This window comes from Rhopilema esculentum, chromosome 14 (genome assembly GCF_057945365.1).
Source record: "Rhopilema esculentum isolate cy_ngs chromosome 14, ASM5794536v1, whole genome shotgun sequence".
Lineage (NCBI taxonomy): Eukaryota > Metazoa > Cnidaria > Scyphozoa > Rhizostomeae > Rhizostomatidae > Rhopilema > Rhopilema esculentum.
Window position 1 is genome coordinate 9,351,044 of NC_142828.1, and position 25,242 is coordinate 9,376,285.

The 25,242-nt window shown below is 35.4% G+C and overlaps 3 protein-coding genes across 3 annotated transcripts; 1 reads left to right on the forward strand and 2 right to left on the reverse strand.

Annotated features, from left to right (window-relative positions):
- Positions 1 to 2,633: 2,633 nt before the first annotated feature.
- On the reverse strand, positions 2,634 to 5,842 carry LOC135696233 (E3 ubiquitin-protein ligase RNF103). The gene has a single exon (XM_065215553.2). It carries the CDS (start codon positions 5,363 to 5,365, stop codon positions 3,227 to 3,229), a length of 2,139 nt encoding a protein of 712 aa, XP_065071625.2. The 5' UTR covers positions 5,366 to 5,842; the 3' UTR covers positions 2,634 to 3,226.
- A 126-nt stretch (positions 5,843 to 5,968) lies between these two features.
- LOC135696241 (uncharacterized) lies at positions 5,969 to 9,277 on the reverse strand. Its single transcript, XM_065215566.2, has 4 exons — positions 8,625 to 9,277; positions 7,943 to 8,044; positions 7,176 to 7,209; positions 5,969 to 6,798 (listed from the first exon to the last, which is right to left on the reverse strand). The coding sequence occupies exons 1-4, from the start codon at positions 9,126 to 9,128 to the stop codon at positions 6,299 to 6,301; spliced, it is 1,140 nt and encodes a 379-aa protein (XP_065071638.2). The 5' UTR covers positions 9,129 to 9,277; the 3' UTR covers positions 5,969 to 6,298.
- A 63-nt stretch (positions 9,278 to 9,340) lies between these two features.
- LOC135696228 (protein FAM184A) lies at positions 9,341 to 21,320 on the forward strand. Its single transcript, XM_065215548.2, has 13 exons — positions 9,341 to 10,760; positions 11,296 to 11,477; positions 11,935 to 12,426; positions 12,899 to 13,020; positions 13,668 to 13,818; positions 15,151 to 15,363; positions 15,986 to 16,139; positions 16,760 to 16,887; positions 17,854 to 18,038; positions 18,954 to 19,100; positions 19,548 to 19,665; positions 20,044 to 20,154; positions 20,973 to 21,320. The coding sequence occupies exons 1-13, from the start codon at positions 9,479 to 9,481 to the stop codon at positions 21,147 to 21,149; spliced, it is 3,462 nt and encodes a 1,153-aa protein (XP_065071620.2). The 5' UTR covers positions 9,341 to 9,478; the 3' UTR covers positions 21,150 to 21,320.
- The last annotated feature ends 3,922 nt before the right edge of the window (positions 21,321 to 25,242 follow it).

The following is a 25,242-nucleotide window of genomic DNA, read 5'->3' on the forward strand; positions in this document are numbered from 1 at the left end:
GATGATGTCACGGGGATTATATGCAGAGGATGGGTCATGGGTCTTGGGGGGGGGGGGTATCAAATACAATCATTTGAGGGTAATTTTTAACATTTAAGCTTTGGCCCCCTTTGACCTTGACTAGACCCCCCTGTTAGGCCATAATGGGAGTAGCCCCCCCCCGAGGGAATTTTGATTAATCGCAGTAAGAAGTTTCGAGTAAATTCTGGGAAAATCGTCAAGAATCAAGCACGTAATATAAGCCCATGGATCAGCAGAAAGTTTATAATGTATCCAAAACTCATCCGCCCACAAAATATGAAGCTTGTGCAGGACCCTTTTTCGTCAATCTTTCTAACATAGATTCTCTAAAAATTTCATCATATTTAGCTGACTTTCCACTCTAACAGCTGCCTTTTGAAAGCTGTGCAATGAGCTAACGAAAGATTAGATAATCCCTCAAAAATAAATGTAATCCTCGATGGATCAATTATGTTCAGATCTCCAATCTTATCTTTGCCAGGGCCCGTGTCACTTTTCTTGCTAACTATAGGTATTAAATCCCCCATTTTTTTACTCTCCCTTGCCTAAATCAAGTGTAATTTTTAATGGAAATATGTTTCTGAAAGTGGTAATCAAATTTCAATTTTAAATCGTAACATATAGAGTATTCGAGCAGTTACGTGATATCGCTCTACCATTCTGAGAGCTAAGTCGAATCCAAAATAATTGCAAGAATCAATGGAAATAGAGCTCTTTAAAGTTGATTTAGCTTATGCCTAAAATCGAAAATGTTTTTATCTTCTACTGTGCTTTTCTCTTTGATACAAATTATTAGTATGAAAAATCCAAGAAAACAAAGCAAGTAACACAATTTTTCGAAGCAAACCTTGGCCTCCAGAGACTATAGAAGGAACTGAAAGAACCCAAATTTATTTCCACTTTTAAACTAGAAGTATATTTTTTAGCTTTTTCTTCAGGCAGTTGAACTCTTTTAATGCCCAATCAAAAAGAGCTGTTGTGTTTTGCTGATGGCTTTATATAGAAAGAAGCAGTTAGCAGCAGTACCACCGTGAAGAAAAAGGGGGTTAGGGCTCAGTTTGTAGCAATCCTATACAACAAAGTTCTAAGTTGGGCATTCCTTCATACATAAATATACGAGGAAGAAACAACAGCCTTTCTGTATTACAAAAGCTCAACATGGATTTATTTTATTAATTCTGTACTGTTTTCGCAAGCAAAAATGAAAACATGTGACCAATTCTTACACAGTAGATTTTAAATTAAGTTGCCATTTAAAATAGGGAACCCCTCCTAAGTGTCCTCAAAATAAGGAGACCCCTCGGGTTTACTTTTCTTATCTGACATGTTGCATATGACAAATGGGAAAAATGATAAATATGTCGCTATAGCTCTCCCGCGAGTCTGGTTACATATTAGTTTTTTTAGATTGTGAGGAAAGCGAAGAGGAAAAGTAATTATGGAAATTCCGAAATTAAATCACATACATTTGCAGTCACAACTTGAGAATTTTTCAACCAAGGGTAAAGCCATGGAGAGAATAAAAAATTTGGTATTTATGGGCAAAAGATCACGAAGGTTGCAACATGGAAACAACCAGATATCACCGCTAGCATTTAGCCTACATTTCTAATTAAACTGCTACATTGTATAATTCAGAACTTGCCAATACCGCACATTGGGCATTGAATTGTCACTGTGTCATTAGGTCACACTGGCGTCCTAAGCCGGTTCCAGGCAGCCCCCATAAACCTTTAAAGTTCATGCTCCAAAATACATGGGATGGTATCTGATTAATACTATTCTAGTCTATTGTACTTTCTCTATTTCATCCATTCTTAGTTGTGTGAAACCAAATCATTTACTGATACCAAACAAGTTGCAAATGTTTGAAACTACCAATTCTCTTCCATTGGATCAATATTAGATATGAACATTAAATCAATATATTATCTATCTGGTAAAGTCAATCATTGCATTTTCCTAACCTTCACCTGGACGAATACTTTCAATTTAAACAGGTTGACGAATCTTTTGTTTTGAAAGAAGTCGGTCGTTTGAAAACTAGCAAGGCCATAGGACTTGAGAAGATAAGGGATTGAAACCCCCCTTTAGTACTATAGCTAGTGACGGGCCTGTAAGCGTTAGTTATATGATAAAAAGCGAGGCACTTACTATTACATACAAAGCAATATCAGGTTTTGCGCTCTGCTTTTAAAACCTCTTAAAAAAACTTTGCGCAAGATATCAATATGAAATGGCACAATATCCTGCTTCCAAGGATGAAAATTTGCTTTAGGTAGAAAGCTTTATCTTTCCAGGGTGCAGTGGCTTGGAATGAATTGCCTCTTGCTGTCAAGCAAGCACTTTCCCGTAGCATTTCTAAAAGTAGGCTAACAGCTACTTGCCTTTGTCAGTCTAGCTATGTTATAGTTTTCTAATTCTGTATTTTAAACATCAATGTAATTTTAGTTAATTTTCAGCCTGTAATATTGTTAAGTTTTTATACAGCCCCCCTCAATTTTCAGTGTATTTTGTCTTGTAAAGACGCCTTTGCACAGAAGAACACCAAGTGTGCCCCATTTTTACTTCATCCTTCAATCTATGGAGCAGAAAAGGCAAAAGATAAAATATAACATGTTTTCTTGAGTATCTTTTAACAGTCTCTTGATTCCTTCATTCCTTACTAATATGACATATAAATAGGTGTCTATGCAAACATACATACACGATAGCACATACTGTTATCCAACTGCAAGGAAATAATTCAACAGCAATAACGAAATGTTTTTAAGCAACATCAATTAACTGCTGCAACAATGATAATCAATATCACATACAGATAAATGCTGCCTTGGTTAGGGTTAGAGCATTTGAATTTAAATGGACAAGCAATTTTGGGGTGCCTTGACCATGCCTTCAACATAGTATTTTCTTGATAAGCAATCCCTTCAATTGGCCAACTGAAAATTAATCACTGATTGTGACGTTTTAAGTATCATAAGCATTTGAAGTTTCTTAAAATTGACAACTGGATAAATACCAAAGAGACCCTGCATAGAAGACAAACCCCTTTGTGCCTGCTGGTTCCAGCAACCCTGGCCTCAATGGCCTTTTGATTCTGAGTCTATTATCAACCAATTGCTGATTTACAAAACAGAACAAGAAAATATAGCTAATATATACAAAACAAGCAACATAACAAATAAATCTCTTCTAAAGTCTGTTAAAGCACATCTTGCTCAGCAACAAAATTCTTCTGCTTGTTCGCAGGCCATCTGCAAACAGGGCAGCTTCTGTTCTTCACTTCAAGACTTTGGAGTAGCCAGGAGTCAATACAACCTTTATGAAAGAAGTGCCCACAAGGAAGCAGCTTAACAATATCCCCACAGCTATAGTTCTCTAGACAGACAACACAATCAAAGGATGGCAATGCAAAATATGGAATTCTTTTCTGTGTATTTTGACATTTGCAATGCTTGCTTTTCACTTTATCTTGCAGAATTGGCTTTGACGGCTTTTGATCTAATGGAAAAGTGAACTTTGAGTTCTTGCAGAATTTCCAGCAAATGAGGTGCTTTACAAACTCATTTGAATTCAAAGGATGCAGCCAAAGATCAGGAACACTTAATCTTTGTAGGAGATTTTCCAGTCTTTCTTCAAGTTCAAAATAAAATAAAGGTGGTGTTGCTAGACTGAGCAGAGAATGAAAAAACTCTCTGATTTCATTGACATCATCATTCCAAAGACTGGTTAATGTTGGTCTGGGCAACCCTCTATTTGATAAAATGAACTGAATGTACCCAACTGCTGAACCATACATGATAAGCCCAATGGCAAAGACACCAACATGCTGAGAAAGAACAAGGAAGTCTTTTCGCACCAATGCTGCAACATCTGAAAACATTATTGCTTGCAAGCTTTTGAGGAAAAATTCAACAATTGGAACAGTTTCAGGGAGTTGCAAAAGTCTTAAAATGGGTAGCCACACAAAGATGAGTAATGAATTAGACAAAACAGCAATCCAAGAAAAACAAATTAATCTTTTCAAAGGTCCTCCTTTCTGCACAAACAGTTCAAGCAAGCACGACATATTGATGAGTGTCAAGGCAAGTAGAAATATATCATTAGCTTCTGGATAAAGTGTCCTCAAGAAAATATCAATATTTGAATAATCAAAATTCTCTCCTTGTTTTGATCCATAGCTATAATTAGAGGAAGAGGTAACAGCATACAATGATGGATTTTTGTTTGGGCTTGGTTTGTATTCTTTCTTCCGCTTCATATGCACAAATCTTATTCTTCCAGTAAACCTAACTGAAAGTGCAGACAAAAGCAGAGGTGGAATTTTGTGTCCTGATTCAAACACAATATTTAGGTTTGGTTGACTTGAAATTGCATTGCCCTTTTTGCTATTACGAAGTACTGATGAAAGTTCTTCAAATTTATTTAATATGACAACTTTAGATTTGAGCTTGCTTTTAATCCACTCTAGTAAGCAAAGCTTTCCTTTCATTTCATTACCTCGCACGCTACAGCTGCTTTTGTTCTTGTAAAGATAGGTGGCAACTCTTCCTTTTGGCTTTGCCCCGGCTGGCATTGATAACAATATTGAGCATGCTTTTATGTTGTGTTTTTTACATAGCTTTGTGTCTTGTGCGCATCTGTAAGTCCCAGTTCTAATGCCATATTTGAGAAGTTGATATGATAGGGAAGTCCAGTCACTCGGGGCCAATACAGTTTCGTTTTTTCCACACTGATCAGATCGAACCTTATGTGACTTATCATGTTTATTCCCGTAAGTCTGACTTGGCCTAACCCAAACAACCCAAACGCTTGCCTTCGTATCCTCTACATTTTCAATAAAATGGTCATACGAAGTGAAATCGATGCTTTTCCCATCCAATGTACCTAGCTGTGTTTCCTTCAGTGATGTATCTTCGCTTTGAGGGTTTGATTCGTTAAGAAATGAAATATTCTCACTCTTCTCTTCAGTATGCGGGTGTGTTTCTTGCTGCTGTGCGTCCACCCCACCGCAAATATATTCCGAGAACAGTGCCGAAGGTAGCAACTTACATAACAAAGTCAAGCTGGTTACTTCGATAAGGGACACGCTGACATCAACTAGCCTTGCACCAACGAATATAATGATGCAGTAGGCCAAAACCAGCGTCAATCTGAACAGCATCTTTCGTTTACGACGAAGGCTCGCTGATGTTTGGCTCGAAGCGACGAAAACAAACCGAACACCTCGAAAGGACGCGTTACCAAACGAGGCAATGACGCAACAATTTACCCGCCAAGTTTGTTTCCCGCGCGTTTTCAAACCTAGAAGTTCTACTATCCATTTACTCTCAACCAACATCTATGATGGCACGATAAAGCTAAGAAATATTTTTTTACTTTTCGTCCAACATTTCTCAAGAAATTGTCAAAAATAAATGGGTCTATGAAGAATGGCTAAGCTCGCAAAATGCCAAAAAGCAAATTGTTTTAAATCCAGTTTAAAAGCAGCTCAAAATCCTCAGCCCACGCTTCTACAGTCCCTAACTTTTAGTGTAGTGTAAGCTGATTTTCAGACAGTACAAAATCTTGTCTAAAAGGCAATTTCCCATATTTAAGTTGTTGATGGCTATCGCTATTGTCCCAGCCATGTCGCACTAAGAAATGGTCCTTTTACACACTCTCTCTGGGATAAAGATGCAAAATACAAGGTCCAAAAACCAAGAAGCAAGCAATCGTATACCAAAAAATAACAAAAAATCAACAGAAAGCATAATTTGTTCTGGTGTGGTTGAGAAACAATCTATCTTTTGAAAACATGATATATAATTCAATCCCTGCCAATGGGGGTATAAAAATAATTCACCATGGTTTTGTGTTATGGCATTTACAATAGCTTCATTGTAGACTAAAACTGATGCAAAAATAGAAAGGGAGGAAAGCAAATCAACAAAAGAAATCCACATTTATCAAGATGTGATGAAATTTTGAACAATATTACTACTGCTATGGTATATTCAAAAAGTATACAAATGGTATTAAAATCTTTTTACATCTTGGCACCTTCAATTATCGAAAAATTAATATAGATCTGTTATGATATTAACAAACATATTACCTTGTAAGACTTTCTGCAATAGCCTATTTATTAACTAGTTATGAAGAATCTAAGAACTTTATTTTTCAGAAAAATACAAATCAAGGTGGCAACTTTTATGAAAACAGCTACTATTAAAATTGCTGGCCTATCTGCAAATTTGATTACAGATTCTGGTAACTAACATATTTTTCACAATTAAGGTTCCTTTTTCTCTGCCCCTTTATCTTTTTTATCCTTTTCTGTGTCCTTTGCACCCTCTTTCTTTGCATCTTTATCATTTTCTTTCTTTGCATTTTGCTTGGAATCTTTTTTGTCATCATCAACTTTTACATTCTCTTTTTGAACATCTTTATCTTTTACATTCTCTTTTTGAACATCTTTATCCTTTACATTCTCTTTTTGCATATCTTTATTTTTCTTTCCTTCGACATCTATTTTATTACCAACCTTCTTTTTGTCTTTCTTTTCATCTGGTTTGTCATCTTCTTTTGATTTTCGCTCAGTCAAAAACATATTTAAAGCAACTGGTCCAACTAATGAATTATCTTCAGCAAAATTTTTGACATTGAAACCACATCGCTCTGCCATGTTGTTTTCTGAGTCATCAATCTCATTGATGTGGTGGTTTTGTTCATATAAGAGGAAGAAATACCGATGTGGTCCACTTCCATATGGTGGCATTGGTGGTTTATAGCCTTCAAACAAAGAAATGAATGAAGTTTTGTGTACAGATAAACACTGGCGCTTTCATAAATTCCAATCCAAAAAAAACTGAACAGAACTTATTAGCATCTTGTAAAGAAAATTTCAATCAAAATTTAAAGGATCTATAAATTGACCAGTATACAATAATCTATTTGATCGATATGATTTCCATAAAGGACCATTGTTCCTCAAAATGATTTAAAGATATAATCAATTATCTGGTAGGTGCTACTATTTCTCAAAAGTCAATTTCACTTTGATTTTATTCTTTGCAAAGTTTAGGGCTTTCAAACGTTAACATAAATACTTTTTTAAAATACAATGAAAACGTCATAATACTTATAAAAAAGAAATTAAGAAAACATACTAATTATTTCTTTGCCATTATTCACATTTCCTTTCTAGTATAAAAGAGATAAGATGTTACTGCAAGTCATGTCACTGTCAATTTAAAAACATTGTCTCTTTCTTTCTTTCTTTCTTTCTTTCTTTCTTTCTTTCTTTCTTTCTTTCTTTCTTTCTTTCTTTCTTTCTTTCTTTCTTTCTTTCTTTCTTTCTTTCTTTCTTTCTTTCTTTCATTCTTTCTTTTCTTTCTTTCTTTCTTTTCTTTCTTTCTTTCTTTTCTTTCTTTCTTTCTTTCTTTCTTTCTTTTCTTTCTTTCTTTCTTTCTTTTCTTTCTTTCTTTCTTTCTTTCTTTATTTCTTTTTTTCTTTCTTTCTTCTTTCTTTCTTTCTTTCTTTCTTCCTATCTTTCTTCCTTTCTTTTTTTCTTTCTTTCTTTCTTACTTTATTTCTTTTTTTCTTTCATTCTTTTGTAAAATTCAAAATTCAATTAAAATTAAATTAAGTTAAAATTCAAAACCATATTTGACAGCAAAACAGCCAGAAAAACAACACAAACTTCTTTACTCAGAAAAATGACATTTCTTTGATGGGTAGATAACCCTTTTAAACAAAATCAACTATTTATGAGTTTTTTCTAATAGCTGAATAATATTAAATAGAAACAGGAGAAATCAATTGGAAGAAAGCAATCAAACAGCAATCAAATTTCAAGTGCCAGTCACTAAGTTCCTATATAGTAAACATACTACCATATGTATGGTAAACATGAAAATAATTGACAAGGAATGACCTTAATGTTGACAACCATCCAGTGAAGCCATGATCTGCATCTGTGGCTCTTTTTGCTTGGTGCATCTGGATCAACCATGAGAAGTGTCATTTCTTTGCCTTTCTGTATGAATGAAAACCATTTACTTACTATCATTGTTCACTATGACAAAAACACCAATTTGTTGTAGTTATCAACATTTTACTGGGGCATACTAGCCACTTCATCAAAATTCATCAATTAGACTGCAAATTTTTCAGCTTTTTTTAGGCAACGTTAATTCTTTGTTTCCATTAATCAAGTCAAAACTTTTCATGTGAAAAAGTGAAATTGGAAAAATGAGGCCATAGCAAACAATGATCAATTATCGACTGTGAAATACCTTTACTTCTGGAAAATCCAGTACAATTACGAATCCATGATGAAGATTTTGAAAGTAAGCCCTTGTTTGTGAACCAAAATAATATGTTATAAAAGTGAAATTGTTTTAATATACAAAGAATGTGTGCTGATATAATGTGATGACTTTTTTTTAAGGATGACAAGCTGGATTGTGCTTTTGCATAATACCCTCTCGAACTGACTCCTAAATATACCCAATTCGCAAAGAATCATTCAGTTTTACTAATTTTTTTCTACGACATTTCTGCTTTGTTGTAAAATAAGTGCAGTTATTTTTGAAAAAGGATAAACTTATTATTACCAAAGGAATGCACATGCCAGGGATGTCGAATCTTGGTTGTTTGGCTTTATATTCTTCCATTCTGAACCTTCTATATGGTATTGTGTTTATTTCACCACAATCATCCTTCAACCCCCAACCGACAAGATATACTGGGAGTTTTTTGATGGATCCATTTTCAGTCAAGTTACAAAGGCTGTCGAAATTCGCATGAACGAGATCTGGCTTGTCTTGTGTTTCGTTAACCGTAGAATTCTTCTGTTCCACTTGATCACGACATTTAGCATTGGCTGCAGCCCCAGAACCCTCATCATCCTCATCCATCGAGTCTTTCGGTGTGTCATCTTCTGGAACATTTATCAAACTGATAACCGACGACAGTCCCTTGATCTCTTTCATCACAGCCTCCCTCTCTTTATCCTCAAATGATTGGGGCCTTGGTACAACCACACTGGCTGTAGCAAAAAACAAAAGCAAAAACGCAGCTCTTTTGCGTAGCAACATGGCACCCATTTTCAAACCCATTCTTATAATGGCATGTGCATCAAATAAATACTATCTCTAAAAACATCCTGGTTCTATACAACTTCCGAATTTTCCAATAAGTATGGGCCTGAATGAAAATAACAGGTGCCATCGTCTTGTGTTTATGTGTACCAGTGACCCAAGACCTCCTTCGCAATATCCTACTCAAGAAGTAGTGCGTAGGAAAGCCTGCAGTGGAAATTAAATTTTGGCTTATTAGCCATAAACAAGAAACAATTTACATTGTCTTCCTATCAACTTTTCGGAATATTGTTCGTGGCTACATAATTTACAAACGTATTTTTAGCTTCTTCCGGCATTTTCCCTCTTTCCTCGTCAAAACAATCTTCATGGATACGAGGCTTGTTTTATGTCACCATAGAAATAATCTACAGGTCTTGTGTATGTTTTTTACCCAACCACCATGGAAATTTGTCAATAACTTGCTATTTCTCACCTGGAAAATTGATCATACGAAAATGGCGGCCAAAATGGACAGTCGAGGAGGAACTAGACAAACTAAAGTCAGTTTTAATAGGAACGGCAATCTTCAATCTGCATCAAGTATTCCACAGACTAATGATATGAATCACGAAATGCATATTAAGATGTCGAAAAAGATTGCACAGCTTACCAAAGTCATATTCTCCTTGAATACAAAAAATGACGAATTTGAGGAGGTCGTTGATGCGTTGAAAAATCAACACCAAAGTGAATTGGAAAGAGTTACACACGAATGCAAGGAGAAGATAACACATTATAAGCAAAAAATGGAACTTGTAAAAGAGCAAGAAACTTTGATCAGTAAACTCCAAGGACTCCTTGAAGACGAGAGAAAGGAAAAACGCCAGTTTATTTCAGATCTAGAAAGTTTCAAAGACGAGAAACATAATACTGAGGTTGACTTGAGGGGGAAATATGAGTCAAAGGTCGAGGAAGTCAGTAAAAAACTTTTGATGATTAAAGACGAATTTGAAAATAGGACAGAGCAATTTGAAAATGTGCGGAAAAAGCTCGAAAAGGACAAGGAAACTGCAATATCTGATATGAACCATAAACACAGCATTGAAATGGAAAAGTTGATAAAAGCTCACAGGGTAAGGTATGATGAATTACAAAGCGAAAACAACAAATTACAGCAAAACATTGAAAAGTTTAAGACCGAAAAAAATTCAGAAGTGAGTAGTAGAGACTCAGAAATACAGTCAATGGCTGATGAATATGAAAGTAAATGTGAAAAAATGAAAAGGTTTTATGAAAATGAACTGTCTGCAGCAAAAAAGAAACATGAATCTGAATTTGAGGAGCAGATAGAAAAAATGAGAAATGAAGAGAAGCTACTGCAAATGTCAATGAAAAGAAATGAGGAAGCACTTAGAAACAGGATTCGGGCACTTACTGAAAATAATGAAGGTTTGGAATCAAAGATAGAGGAATTGCAGTTATCAATTGAGGAAGCAAATAAAGAACTGAATAATACAATGAATAATAATGATAATTATTCCCATGAGGTTTCACAGTTACAACAGGAGCTGAGCATCAAAGATGTAAGACTCCAGGGGTTGCAAAATGAACTTAATTGCTTGAAGGCAAAACATGATGCTCAGACTGAAGACCTACTTCAAAAATCAGGTGAATTTTTTACATTGGTTTGTGTTTTTGTCAGTGCAGGATTTTTATGAAAGCCTGTTTCCATGCCCTTCCCATTCTAGGAGATGATATACAGTACATGGTGCACATATTCATTGCTCACTGTTGCTCACAATGACTTGCAAGCATTTATGCCCCTGGAACTGCAATGTTTGCATATTAGAGAAGAATAAGAATTTTCTAAAGGAAAAAACCCTTAACCTTTTGAAGATGCTCTAGGTTATATTATATCTTTTGATGTTTCTCCTTTAAGGATATTAATATTATTTACCTTGTGTATGTATACTTCTCATCTAGGATTTTGTTTTCTACTATAAATTCTATTTATTTGGCTGAATTTGACCTAGAAAGATCTGTACCTGTGACCTGAGTATGACTCAGTAAAACCAAAATTTTGTATATGCACAAACAGTGTTTTTACTTAGAAAAACTTTATTCTCAAATTAAATGAATATTCAATTACTTATATATGTTAATAAATGCAAACAGTTATTTATGTCTTTTTTCATCACACAAGCTGAGCTTGGCTCTTTGGAAGCAATGAAAGTTGCCAATGCAAATCTGATAAAGGATTTAAGCTGTGAGATTGATGAAGTAAAGAAAAGGTGTCATGAGCTAGAGTCAGAAAGAAAAAATCTTGGTAGAAAACTGAGTGCAAACAGCTCAGAAGCTCATCTACAGATAAAGTCTCTAAAAAGGGTGAGTTGTTGGGAATTACCCAGTTACTGTAAAACATAATTGTGATTGAATGCTCACAAATTTCACATAATTGTCTCTGAATGTACATTGATATGTATTATTATTTGATATGAATGTTTGTGCTATTTCATCCAAAGTGTGAGCAAGTATATCTTTCATATACTACTAATAACTGGACAACACGCTTTAGAGTGATAGCAATGCTGTGTTGTGTTGTAGTGGGCATAGCTAAACAATGCATTTGTATTAACTACATGTATTCATACATGCTTATGTTGAAAAAGGGTATGGGTAACAGCATCCACCTGCATAGAAGCTTGGCATCTTAACCCCTGTATGAGCTACCTTAACCTCATAAGAGTTGTTGGGGTAGACAGATTTTGGGTAGGAGTAGACAGTTAAATTATATGTTTAACTTTTATTTTCATTTATTGATTCAATAATGTTTCCCTTTAAGGACTTGGAAAAAATGGAAGATGAAAAGAAAAGGCTTGTCTCAAGATATGAGCAGGAAATAGCTGAAGCCAAAAAAACTGCAGATGAGAAATTTGATAACATTGTAATAAAAAAGGATGCAGAGGCTGTTGAACTGACTGAGATGCACAAAACAACAATCAAGGAACTAGAATTAGTCCATAATTCCAATGTTGAAGCGCTATTGTCAAGTGCAAAGACAGAACACAGGAATGAGTTAGAAAGACTTAAAGTTGAAAATAGCAATGAAATGAATGAGAGACTGAGCGATATTCAGAAATTAAAAGAACTTGTTGTTCAATATGAAAAAGAGATCTCAAATTTGAAAGATCATATAAATGAGCAATCTGTATCACATGCGTCCACATCAGATGAAGTGAAGTATTTGCAAGATAAACTAAGATGCGTTCAGGATAGTCTGGATAATACAAAAGACCTGTTAACATCAGCGGTGTCAAGGGAAGAAAATCTCCAGGTGAGACAAACAAGAATGCCATGATTTTATAGTGAAGATGTCACATAGCATTATTGATTTTGTTACACAAGAGCTGCTTTTAAGTGTCAAATAGTGGCTGCTCCCAATGTTGTGGCTTTTTATTCCTTTTCGTCTCACAATCTGACTTTCAAGGACTGCCTTCTTCTAATATTCAATTTTCCTGGTTGCATTGCATTTTCCCTTCTCATTTCTATTTCAAAATTTACCATTCTTTAAGGAACTTTATGAGCCATATTTATTTGAGTCAGCCCCTGTTGTTTCTGCCATTGGGTTGTAGGGAGATGTTTCTTGCCAAGAAGCATCAGTTAACCACAAAGGGTATTCTTGATTTATCAGCTTTATTCCAAAGAAATAACCTAATTATGCTATTAAAGCAGAACAATTGGGAAAGAAACTTTTTGTAAATGCATCATTTAATGGTTTCACACTACTTCTTTGTTAATTTTTTTAGAATGAGCTACTGCAAGCTAGAAAAGATCATGATGTGCAATTGGAAAAGGCAGATATAAACTCTAAAAAAAGTCTTAAAGATTTGGCAACAGATCTTGATCAGCAATGGGGAAAGAAGTTAAGGTTTGCACCTTTTTCTCAAATTTCCACTTTTTCGCATTTTTCAGAATTTGGTTTCATCAGGCTCAAGTACATTTTCAATCTGAAATCCCGTTTGATTCTCACTTGTATTGACAAGCTAAACATAGAATTTGTAATTGAATAATGTTTGGCTATCTCTCAAATTTATTTTGTTAATAAATCTGATTAATATGATCAAGTGTTACTTTCTTGTTGATCACTTACCAAACAAAGTTAATGTAAATGACAGAGAAATATTTCCCGTTGACTTCAGGTGACTTCAACTAGATTCAATGTTTCGATTTTCATCTGAGAGTTTATATATTGCCATGCCCGTAAGTTGCTGATATGCTTTGCCATGCCCATATTTTGCTTGTCTACAAAATTTGCAGATAAAGGCCGTGGTGTTAAGATGGTTTATGTTTTCCATCTATCCTTTTTTCCCAGCACCATCCTAAATTTCATAGAGGAACAGAAACTTAATTGTATAATTGTTTCTTAATAGTAAGTGAACATTGAACAGGGGGAAGAAGTCAAAACTTACTTTTTCTATTTGTATCTGTCAGGGCCATGCACTCCAATGATGCTTTGCAAGGACTGTAGCACAGCTTAGCTCATTGTTTGTATTTATTGTCTCTGTTATGTTGCAGAGATGAATGTGACAGACTGCGGCTGGAGTTGACTGCACAACAAAAGGAAGAAAGTGATGCAGAATTTAAGCACATCTTGAATCTCAAAGATAAAGAATTTGAGGCATACAAAACGCAGCTGCAGCAACAAGTATCTTATTATCAACATCAGGTAATGTTCAAAGATGAGAAATATTTTTAAATGCTTTTTGATCTATCAACTTATTTATTAGAATACAAATTGAATTACAGCTGATAGTGATCTACAATATCTAGTAGTTTCTTGCAATTTATGTTGCAAAAGCTTTGAAAATATATTTATAAATAGGAATTTGTGAGAAACAGGATTTCAATTTATTTTGTTTAAAGGTCCCTGCTGGTTGAGCCCCCAGGAAAAAATTTCTATTTTTTGTACTTTACTTTGAACCTGCAGTCCAAGATGTGAATATCGAGTTCAAAGGGCCTCAGTCTAGATGAATGGGAAGTCTGTTGGTTAGCCTTTTTGCTTGTCTTAAATGTTTTACTAATGCTTATAATTTGGGTACCTCAAACTGAAAAGTCCCTAGGAGCCCGGGTTCCTTTGTTACGCCAATGTTTGTGATATAACCCTCCAAACAGTTTGGGGGGGTGGGGGGGGGGGGGCAAAGTAACAGCAAAATTGATAAAATTGATTAATTTATTTTGCATGCAAAGAACTGATTTGCTTTATGGTACTAGTTTTAAAAAAGCCATTTCTGTGCTTTTGCATTCTTATCTAACAACTTTGACCTAAATTCTGAAAATTAATTCTGAAGTGCATGGGATGTCTTTATGAAAAGCTGGCGACATTAGCTTTTTGAACAACCATTTGTACAAAAGGACCCTTCCTTCACGCGTACAGCCCTTAACTCTCAAGTATATATGGCCTTGCCAAAATTGGTCTAGTATATAGAGTACTTAATTTACTGATTTGAAACAAATAAGCCAGGATGGCGATAATTATGAGTTCGTGGTGTAAAAAGTCTTGAATTATTCATACCTAACAGCAGGGTACTATCTGCTTATCAAATTAGCAAGATCGTATTTTCGCAGTTTCATCCATAATTCAACATATGTAAATGAAAACTGAAGCAGTTCTAGATTATTTGTCTTGCCTCACTGTACGTTTACGAGTATCTGTGGAAACATCTTCTGAACTTATAAAACCAGACTGTGGGTTGAAGCAGAATTTAAATTGCTATTCGCAGTCATTAATAAATTTCATCTTCTGTAATGTCACCTTGGATGACGTCATAGCTTTCATTAAAAGCAGAAAAAGACAATTGACAATGATGGCGTTAAGTTTTCTGTCTATCTGTTTGATGTGCAATTTTAATTTTTTAAATGCCTAGTAAAACTTTGAAAAGCTTCGGAATCTTCTTGCAGAGGTCAAAGATTTCTAAGACATACTAGAAAGCTCATATATTGCTGCAAGTTTTTTATGTTTTACGAAAGAAAATTATTCTATTGATTTTTTGATTTAAAGATATCACAACTGCGTCAAGACTTGCAAAGCTCCAAGGTGGAGAATGAAAATTTGTTGAGAAAAGCTTCAGAAGAATACAGCGACCAGAAAGCGAACTTCGAAGGAGAAATCTCCAAATTAAAATTCGACCATTCCGGAGAGATTGAAAATCTTTACTTGGAAAATGAACGAAGACTCAAAGACCTGCTGGAGAAACACAACAAAGATCTGAAGGTAAAATTTTTCTTTTAATGATTTCTGAAAAATCTGGCCAATGTTATCTGAACTTCCCATTGAACACTAAAACGGATGAAAATAAACAGAGCTACATATTTTTCTCGGTATGAAAAGCTCAGCTCTACAGTTGTGTCCGAGAAAGTTAAATAAATTGTTCGTAAATCACTAAATGAGTTTTGTTTTGAGACAAGTGACTAAAAACCCCTTTCTTGAAGACAGCACTAATCCGTGGTTATATTTGAATCAAAATACAGTTTTGGAGACCTGTAAACTTTCAATCTGCATCTCTTTTAATGCTAATGGTTTTATATCAATATGTTAGTTACTGCATTATAACAGGATTTATAACAATATGTTAGCATAATAAAACACGTTTCAGCTTTGCTCGTTTTTTTAACCCCTTTTTAGAAAACAGTAATTATGTAGTGGAAAAGCAACCTTTTTGAAAAATGATAAATTCAGATATCCTTAAGAATTAGTATAATGATAGAACTAGGAATGGATTTTCATACAGATATTAATAATGCTCAACAGTTCATTTATGCTAAAATTATTTGCGAGAAAACTTTTTTCAGATTAAATTTCTGCCTGATTTTTATTAATGTTTTTTTCCACAAAGAAAATTGAGGAGGAATTAAAAGCAGATCATCAAGAGGCGATGCAAGGACTGATGATGGCCAACAGAGCATCGCTGGATGCATTGAGGCACGACTATGAGAAAGCAAGAAATGAAGAGTTGCGAGAAATCAAAAACCTTCATTCAGAAGAATTGGGTAAGTATATAATGAAAGTGATACAGCTTAGCGTAAGGGGGTACGTATTGAGTTAAGGTGTGGATGAGGTGTGGTCTACGAGTAGAGTTGGGATTTATTTATTTAAAAACGGCTTTAGAAAAAGCAAACATTTTGAAACCTAATAAAGCATTTCGTCTGACAAATTCTGTACCACAAAAAGATTGTTTGATCCATCATTTCTCGTTCAATATTTTGTTGAAGAAGAAATAGAATATGTTAGAAAAGTTTCAAGGCACCGATAATTCGACAATAGGCGCGATGCAAAATAATCTCGAAAACCATAAACTTTATTAGATACAACCTAGTTATGATAACCTGAATTTTAAAGGCCTCGATTGGTAGGTACGTTCTCAACAATAGTGAAAATTATCCAATTTGTTCATACTATACGAGGTGAATATTGTTGTATAATTTTTAATTTTCGCTGTACCGAGAGTGCTCACCGGGCACGGGTCAATTTTCACGAATGAGAAATGAAACATAAAGAAAAATCAAGAATTGTTTTGCTATATGGTTGCATTTTTAAAAGCATTAAAGCTTTTTTGCGAATTCATTTTGTTTCTGTGCCAATATCTAGCCTGAGTTTGTTGTTATTACAGAACGTCTACGTCAAACGCTTCATATTCAGCATCAGAACGAGATGGAACAACAAAGTCTACAGTTTGAGGAAGAGATAGACTATATCAAAGACGAGTTGAAGAAAACAAAGGACCTCAGATCCAAAGAAGTCAGTATAAATTATTATTTTTTAGCAATCTCGATTTCATTTACCATCCAATGTCATTGATACGTGATCTTAATATAGTTTGAATTACTGTAGCTTTCTGCTTGACTTTAAGCCCTGCAGCCTTTTCTCATTTAAATCCCTGTCAACTAAAGACATTCTGACCCATGCTTTCCGCTCTTCTGTGGGTCTCTCACTATATTTATTGTTTATAGCAGCACCCTTCCCTGATCAGCAGATGTCTTCTCCTGTATGAATCCTAGCAATTTTTGCCAGCTTGCTTATCTGAGTTCTTTCGTTTGAAAATATGTAACCAGAATTTGAAAATCAACGGTTCCTCTATTTAGGATTTCGAGAAAATTTTGTAATGGCCTATTTAATCTGACTTTCAAATCACAAATACTTGATGGTGACATGTGTCGGATTATTGGTAGAGCTCAGTTGGTGTTCTACCAGTTTTAGAATCTAGTTAAAATCATTGCCAAAAGTACTTGGAACATCCAGCCATATTTTTTGGTATTTTTCAATACTTTTCCCGAATCCTCCCAATTCTGCACCCATTCCCCCAAAAACAGTGTTGATGATTTAGATAAATATCATACAAGTCGCTGGAAAAAACGTACTTCCAAATCCCCTACGTACGTCATTTTGTAGTCAACCAACATTGTTCAAAGAGGGAAGGGAATAGCTAAAGTGGCCTTTGAAAACTGAGACTTAGTGTATCAAGACTTTTGGCAGGCATTGTATACAAAAATGAAAAAAATCGTTTTTGTGTAGACAAAAGTAGTTGATCTGTTCCTTTGAACTCTGGTTGTAGAATTGCGTTTAGACATGTGACACGATTCGGCAACTAAACAATTACGCGCTCGCCTTCGAATTTGCCTATTTTGATTAAGAGTGTAAGACCAAAACCCTTACCCTGTCTAAAAAGGTTTGTTTTTTAAAAAGCCAGTTTCTATTTCTCGACAGTTTGGTATCCACTCAGCAAAAATTGAAGAGCTATCCAGCTCGATGGTAGAAAAAGAAAAAGAAATGAATAGAATCAGGAATGAAGTTATGCAGCTGCAAGATAATGTCAAAATACTGAATCGCGAGTTGGAAGGAAAGGTCGAAGAAATAAGGAAAGTTAGAAGAGAGGGTAATCTTAACACCAGGTTAGGAGATTTTTCTCATTTGTTTGTACTATTTCTATGAGCATTTCTTTCAGATTTCCCCAAATTATTTTTACTATTAGAATATTTGCCAAAATCGGGCAATATTCTCCCAATTGCCCCTCGGCATTACCTTTTTCAAACTTTTCAAGGCAGTTTACTATCATATACAAAGTAGTATTTAAAGGTAACCTAGTTAAACCAGTTGACAAAATCCCTCCACAAAGCCAGTCAAGAGGGATCAGCTGGGCGTTTCTACTTTGTTATTTCTATCATTATCGATTGATGAATATATTTTTTATTAAAAAATAAATTTTTATCCTTGTCAAAAAGTGACTTTATGAAGTTTTAGATTCAGAATTGAGAAGAATTTATAACAAAGGCAATAACTGTGGTTTTTTAAATCAACAATGATAACTTAAGCGAAATAATGATAACTTAAGACGTATTGTCGTCTTATTATTGGGGGGGGGGGGCTAATCATTGTATTGCTTCCCTTTCAGCACACCATTTTAAAGGAACATTTTGACAATTATGGGAGGGCTCCAGCCACCCAGCCCCCCCCCCTGCTTCCGACGGCCTTGAGACCAACAATCCTGGTCGCTCCTATCGAGACAAACGCATAGACACATACCTGGCAGGATGTAGGTATCCCTTTCCCCATTCCAAATTGGGACGTAAGTGTTTCGATAACAGAAATGTCAACACTGAAGTAAGGGGAGAGGATGGGGTACACGCGATATCTAGACACTGTCTGTCTAGGCTTTTGTTTCATTGGATTGGTTTCCTATGATGGCATCATTAGTTATCGGTCCAAGTCAATCGTCTAAACGTTATCGGTTCAAACCAAATTAAGAAAGTCGATTCAAAAGCTGTTAGTTGTGTTGGCTCGATATATTATAAAGTTTTGTTTTGCAGACGAAAAGAGCAGCAACTGGCCAAGGAACACCAAAACGAAATGGATGAGTTGACCGCAGATCACCTGCGTGAAACCCAGAAACTTCTAGCCGAATTCAATCGAGCAAAAGAACTTCTCAAGGATAAAGTGGAAGCATTCCAGCTGCTGTATGTACACCGTAGAAGTTGCAACAACTTTTTGATTATGTGTCATAGGCTTCTTTTCTAGTGAACCTTGCAAAAGAAAACTTGACGATAAGATTCGATTTTATAAAATGGTGACATTTTGTTATCATTATTCTATATTATATTTTATTATATTATGTTATGTTATGCTATGTTATGTTATATTTTATCGTTTTTTACTTTATTTTATTTCACTTTGTTATGCTTTGTTTTGTCATGTTATGTTATTTTTTGTTATGTTACGTTATGTTAGGTTATGTTATGTTATGTTATGTTATGTTATGTTATGTTATGTTATGTTATGTTATGTTATGTTATGTTATGTTATGTTATGTTATGTTATGTTTGGTTATGCTATGCTTCAGTATTTTCAAATCCTGTTCTGTTACACTTTCTAAATTCTATCAAATCATAAATTTTTACCTTTAGACTTGAACAAGCAGAAGACAAGTATAGAAACAGAGAGTCCCGGCCTGAAGACTTGCATGCAATTGATTTATTAAGACAGTCGTTGGCTGAAAGAGAAGCAGAATGCCTGAAACTAGTAGTGAGTGTCTTTTCTGCGTTTACAATTTCTAGATCGATTTGCTTCCCCTCGCATATGAATATCGTATCAATGTTTCAAAATGCTGCCAGAAGTTATCCCATCTCATTACTCAGATAAAATTCCATCAGATAATTGACACCAGTCAAATGTGAACATTTTTATTCATGATATTTTACTCAAGCAAGAAACAGACATGCATAGTAATAACACTGAATTGATGATATATAAAAAACAGACTTTCTAACTACTTTACACCAATCAGACCTGATACTTGGTCAGTGAATCACAGATAACAGTTCGATAACAGTATATCACAGAATACTTTTTTGCACTGCCCTGAAATTGTATCCTTTGTAAACCGTTTATGGTTTCTCATAGGAAGAGAAAAGGTACTTTCAGCTGGAGTTGCTGAATCGTGAAACGAATTTCAACAAGATATTCAACAGTATGCCAAATGTTGGGGTGATAAATCCGTTGCAATCTAGTAAGGTAAGATCGGCAAGACTTATTTTACAATGTAGTTATTTTAAATGAACTTGATGGAAGCTGGTTAGGTTAGATCAATATTTGGAACATAACAAGTCCAAACTTGTCCCCTGCAGGATGGAGTTAGTGTCCACCCATGCTTTGCTGGTAAAGGGAACAAGAAACACACAAAAATTTCAACAGTGAGACTTGAGCAATTCTGGATGTACTGACACTCTCGACTTGATTGGGTGTTAAGTCTCCTCACAATAATGAAACTGCTAAATATGTGATACCCGCAATTTCGATAAGGAAGGAATGCCTATCTTAAGAGGGCAGCCGTTCTCCCAAGAGTCCCTGTCGATTAGGCCAAGATTGAAACCCCTCCTTCCCGTATTAACAAGCTGAAGTTGGCTAAACTCTAGGTGCGTTGTCCATCACCAATGCCAACCGAAGCCGTAAGCCCGAATTATACGACGCTGGATCGCATGGCGGTTGCAATCACGCGTTATCGGATTCGCTGTGCTTTGCGAATGCAAAAATCTCTCTTTTCAGGAAACTCAGTATTTTGGCCTCAACTGACAGTGGCCTATCAGTGAAACTCGCTTAGAATCGACGGTGTGTGTGGTGTGAAAGGGGTGGATATAATCACCATTCGGGTGTCAGCTGTTTGCTCTAAGGATACCACAATGCATTATTCCACTGAGTACGGCAGAGCCGGACCCCCTTTGAGTGAAAATCAACGCAGAATGAAAACCGATCAGGAATGAACCCAATACGTCGTGTAACTCAGGCCCGAATCGAGTCTTACGTAGTTTCTCAATAATATTATTTCTTTGTAGAAGAAGCGAAAATCTGCTACTGACCAGTGGAACCTATCTGGTAGTAAACCAGCCCAAAGGTCATCCAGTGGTTCGTCGTCTCCAGCTCGTCTTGAGCCCATTCCGAATACACATATCCACGAACAACGATTGAATAACAGCAAGCCTTTGCCCAAAGCCCCTGTTCAAGGAATGTGAGAGCAGTAAATCGTTGTATCAACAAAATTATTCATCGTTCTTGTAAATATTTTAGAAATCGTTCTTATTTGCTGAGAATCTCCAATTGTAAATAGAATCTTTACGCACTAGCATTTAAAATGAGACGAAGTGTACATTGTAAATATTCGATCTAAGGAAAAGTATTAGCAATTTTGTGTGTGTTTTTCCTGAATGTCTTTGTTGAACCCATACCTATGTTTAGTTGAAAGTTAATATTGTTTTTAACTGGTCAAGATCGTGTTACTCTTTGGTGCTCACATTCTCAGTTGTCCATTTATATACTCGTAGAAAGAGCAGTGACCGTGAGTAGATCTAAGACTGGCAAAGGCCCATTTTGCTTTTCTTAGGTTTAATTAAAAACTGTAGTACTTCAATTGCTTTCTCTTCAAACTATGTAGCTCTTCTACTTTTGTGGGTTTCTTCTATGTAAACAAGAAGGCCACCGCCATACATATTTCCATCAAGCACGATATTGGAATTTTATATCAAGGAATCAAAAACTGTATGGAAGATTCGAGTTTGGGAAAGAATATTCGAGTTTGGTTTCACCAATGATCACGCAATCAGTCACATGAACTTCGTTGAGTGCCAAAAATTTCTGAGGGATTTATTTTCGGTGAAGCAGGGAAACCGAAAGTTATTCCCACCGAATTTTTTCAAAACCAGAATGTTTTCTCACATAAATTTTCAAACGCTAGGAAAATTTGGTAACATCTGGATTTATGGTAACATCCACTGCCACTTTTGGGGTACCATTTTTCAAGTAGAAAATAAATCTTAGGATTTCGGTTTTGGCAAAATTAAACATGATCATAAATTTTGGGGCATTATTTATTAAAGAAAGGTAATATGTTTCCATATGCTTGGCTGGTTTGATGATTAGTATGATTGGTTTTCATTTAAATCCAAGTTTGAGTTCTCTATGGGCTGAACTGATGATTTTACTGGCTTTTCATATTTTCTCTCATTTTTTTCTAACGCTCCAGCAGTTTCAACTTTGATGCTTAAATTTTTAACTCACAATCCATCAGAATTCCCAATCCCCTCTTTGCGACTGGTGATCAAAAATATCGCGATATGTAGACGATTAAAATTGATTTTCCTTCATGGATTATAAATATGAAATAAAAACATACTTCTTCTAAATAAGATTTCATGAAATTCTTGCCTGCTCTCCAGGTCTATTTGTTGGGCTGACATCAAAATATTCAATTTTATTCAATTCAACTTTTTTGATTGCGTTCCAGATAATATTACGTTGAAGATAAAATTACTTACAAGTGAAGTATTTCATTTCTTTACACGCCGAAATCTTCTCCTTCCACCAAAATATTCAAGTTTATACCGAATTCACTCTTTTTCAAAACAGAAAACGCGGAAATTTTATTCAATGTGAAATAAGGTATTCATCGCAATGTTCGAAAGAGCTGTTTTTTGTATATCTTTTTGTTGTTTTTACATTCTAGTAACTCAAAGCAAAACTGCACTTTTCCGAGTTTTCGACCTGACCCAGTTTTCGCAACATTGTCTGGATGTTTTTCTGTTATTCAGGTATGCTGTCCTCTGTTTGCTTAACTCAGACATTCAAGCGAAGTTTTCTGTGATCTTGGTGTTAAACTAGGAAACATCCTGTATACCCATAATTTCCTTGATTAAATTAAAGTCAGGTTTCTCTTAAAGGGGGGTGCCCTCTCCTCGATTAGCTTAGCAACTGAAAGAGCCCCTCCTTCAAAATTTCTCTTTGATACAAATTCCCTAGCCATTATAGCCATTTTTTTAATATGTGTGATTTTATTTATAATTTGTTGCCTATTATTATTAAAAAAGTTGTAATTTGTTTAACTTGTCATATTTGCATGTATTAGATTTAAAATAAAAGAACTGGACTGAACACAAAATGACAAGGATGACTGGAGGCAAGCTAGAGAAACAGACTTAAAATATTCTCACTGATCTGTATCCCATTATACTTTCTATCATGGATATAATTATCAAAATGTCAGGGATGGATATAAACTGCAAAAAATATGGACGTTAAATAATTATTAGGTTTTATGCCACACCCTTAAAGTGCCTATGCAGCGAAATTTGCCATTCCAATATTTTGAAAACTTTGCAACAAGTGACAATCTGATACGGTAAATATGAAAGGATAAAGATCCCAACTTGAATTTGCCCCCTTGCTCTATTTTTAGACTGGGGTACTTTGCCCTAGACCGTTATTGACGGTATTATCGTTTCTCAGTCTCACTTTGGTAGAATAGCATGAAACTTTGCATAAGGGGCAGTTTGATACACTTTAAAAGATAGGATATGGACCCCGACTGAAAATTGCTCCCCTTGTTCTATTTTTAGACTGGGGTACTTTGCCCTAGACCGTTATTGACGGTATTATCGTTTCTCAGTCTCACTTGGTATAATAGCATGAAACTTTGCATAAGGGGTAGTTTGATAAACTTTAAAAGATAGGATATGGACCCCGACTGAAAATTGCTCCCCTTGTTCTATTTTTAGACTGGGGTACTTTGCCCTAGACCGTTATTGACGGTATTATCGTTTCTCAGTCTCACTTGGTATAATAGCATGAAACTTTGCATAAGGGGCAGTTTGATACACTTTAAAAGATAGGATATGGACCCCGACTGAAAATTGCTCCCCTTGTTCTATTTTTAGACTGGGGTACTTTGCCCTAGACCGTTATTGACGGTATTATCGTTTCTCAGTCTCACTTGGTATAATAGCATGAAACTTTGCATAAGGGGCAGTTTGATACATTTTAAAAGATAGGATATGGACCCCCCTGAAAATTGCTCCCCTTGTTCTATTTTTAGACTGGGGTACTTTGCCCTAGACCGTTATTGACGGTATTATCGTTTTTCAGTCTCACTTGGTATAATAGCATGAAACTTTGCATAAGGGGCAGTTTGATACACTTTAAAAGATAGGATATGGACCCCGACTGAAAATTGCTCCCCTTGTTCTATTTTTAGACTGGGGTACTTTGCCCTAGACCGTTATTGACGGTATTATCGTTTCTCAGTCTCACTTGGTATAATAGCATGAAACTTTGCATAAGGGGCAGTTTGATACATTTTAAAAGATAGGATATGGACCCCCCTGAAAATTGCTCCCCTTGTTCTATTTTTAGAGTGCAAGATATGAATAGGAACTATAACACATCTTTGTCAGCGTATCAAACTGCCTTTATATTGAGAATTTCCGTTCTCCGTTCTTGGTCAATGGTAGAATTAGGGGTCTGAATCAGAGTACCCCAGTCTAAAAATAGAACTTAGGGGCAAGATATGATTTGGTTCGATATCCAATCTTTTTCTGCATGTCAAACTGCCTTTATATCGAGAATTCCAAGTTTCTATGACCTGGCGTTCTCCGTTTGTGGCCAGGGGTCTGGACCAGAGTACCCCAGTCTAAAAATAGAACTTAGGGGCATCATATGAATTGGGTTTATTTTACATTATTTTTGTCTCGCTAAACTGCCTTTTTATTGTGAATTTCAACTTTCTATGGCCTGGCGTTCCCCGTTTATGACCAAAGGTACAATTAGTGGTCTTGACCGGAGTACCCCAGTCTAAAAATCGATCTTATGGGCAAGATATGATTTGGGTCTTTATCACATCTTTTTCAGCATATCAAACTTGATGTTTTCTGAAATTTTGGTGCTTGTATCACAATTTGCACAATTCTTCTTCATATCTCCCTCACTAGAACCTATTCTGTACAACTGTAGTTTCCTGATTGCTGTCGACCCGACTCATCACTGTGACGTCACAAACTGGCCTTGGTTTTCGCAAGTACTACCTAATTTCAAACTCTGATTAAACACACTTTTTCTGGTCAAATTATGACAATTTCGGTGTCAAACGTATCGGAAAGGGTTGGAAAATATAACTCTTAAAAAAAGCAGGACATAAATTTTCGCTGCATTGAAACTGGATACTGATGGAAATGCCTAAAATTTTTGCTTTTAAGATAAAGAAGAAAATTAAAGCAACTTTTCTGTATCATTTTGTAACTTAAGGGTACGTGTCACACCCCCTGGTTACTCCCTCCCTGC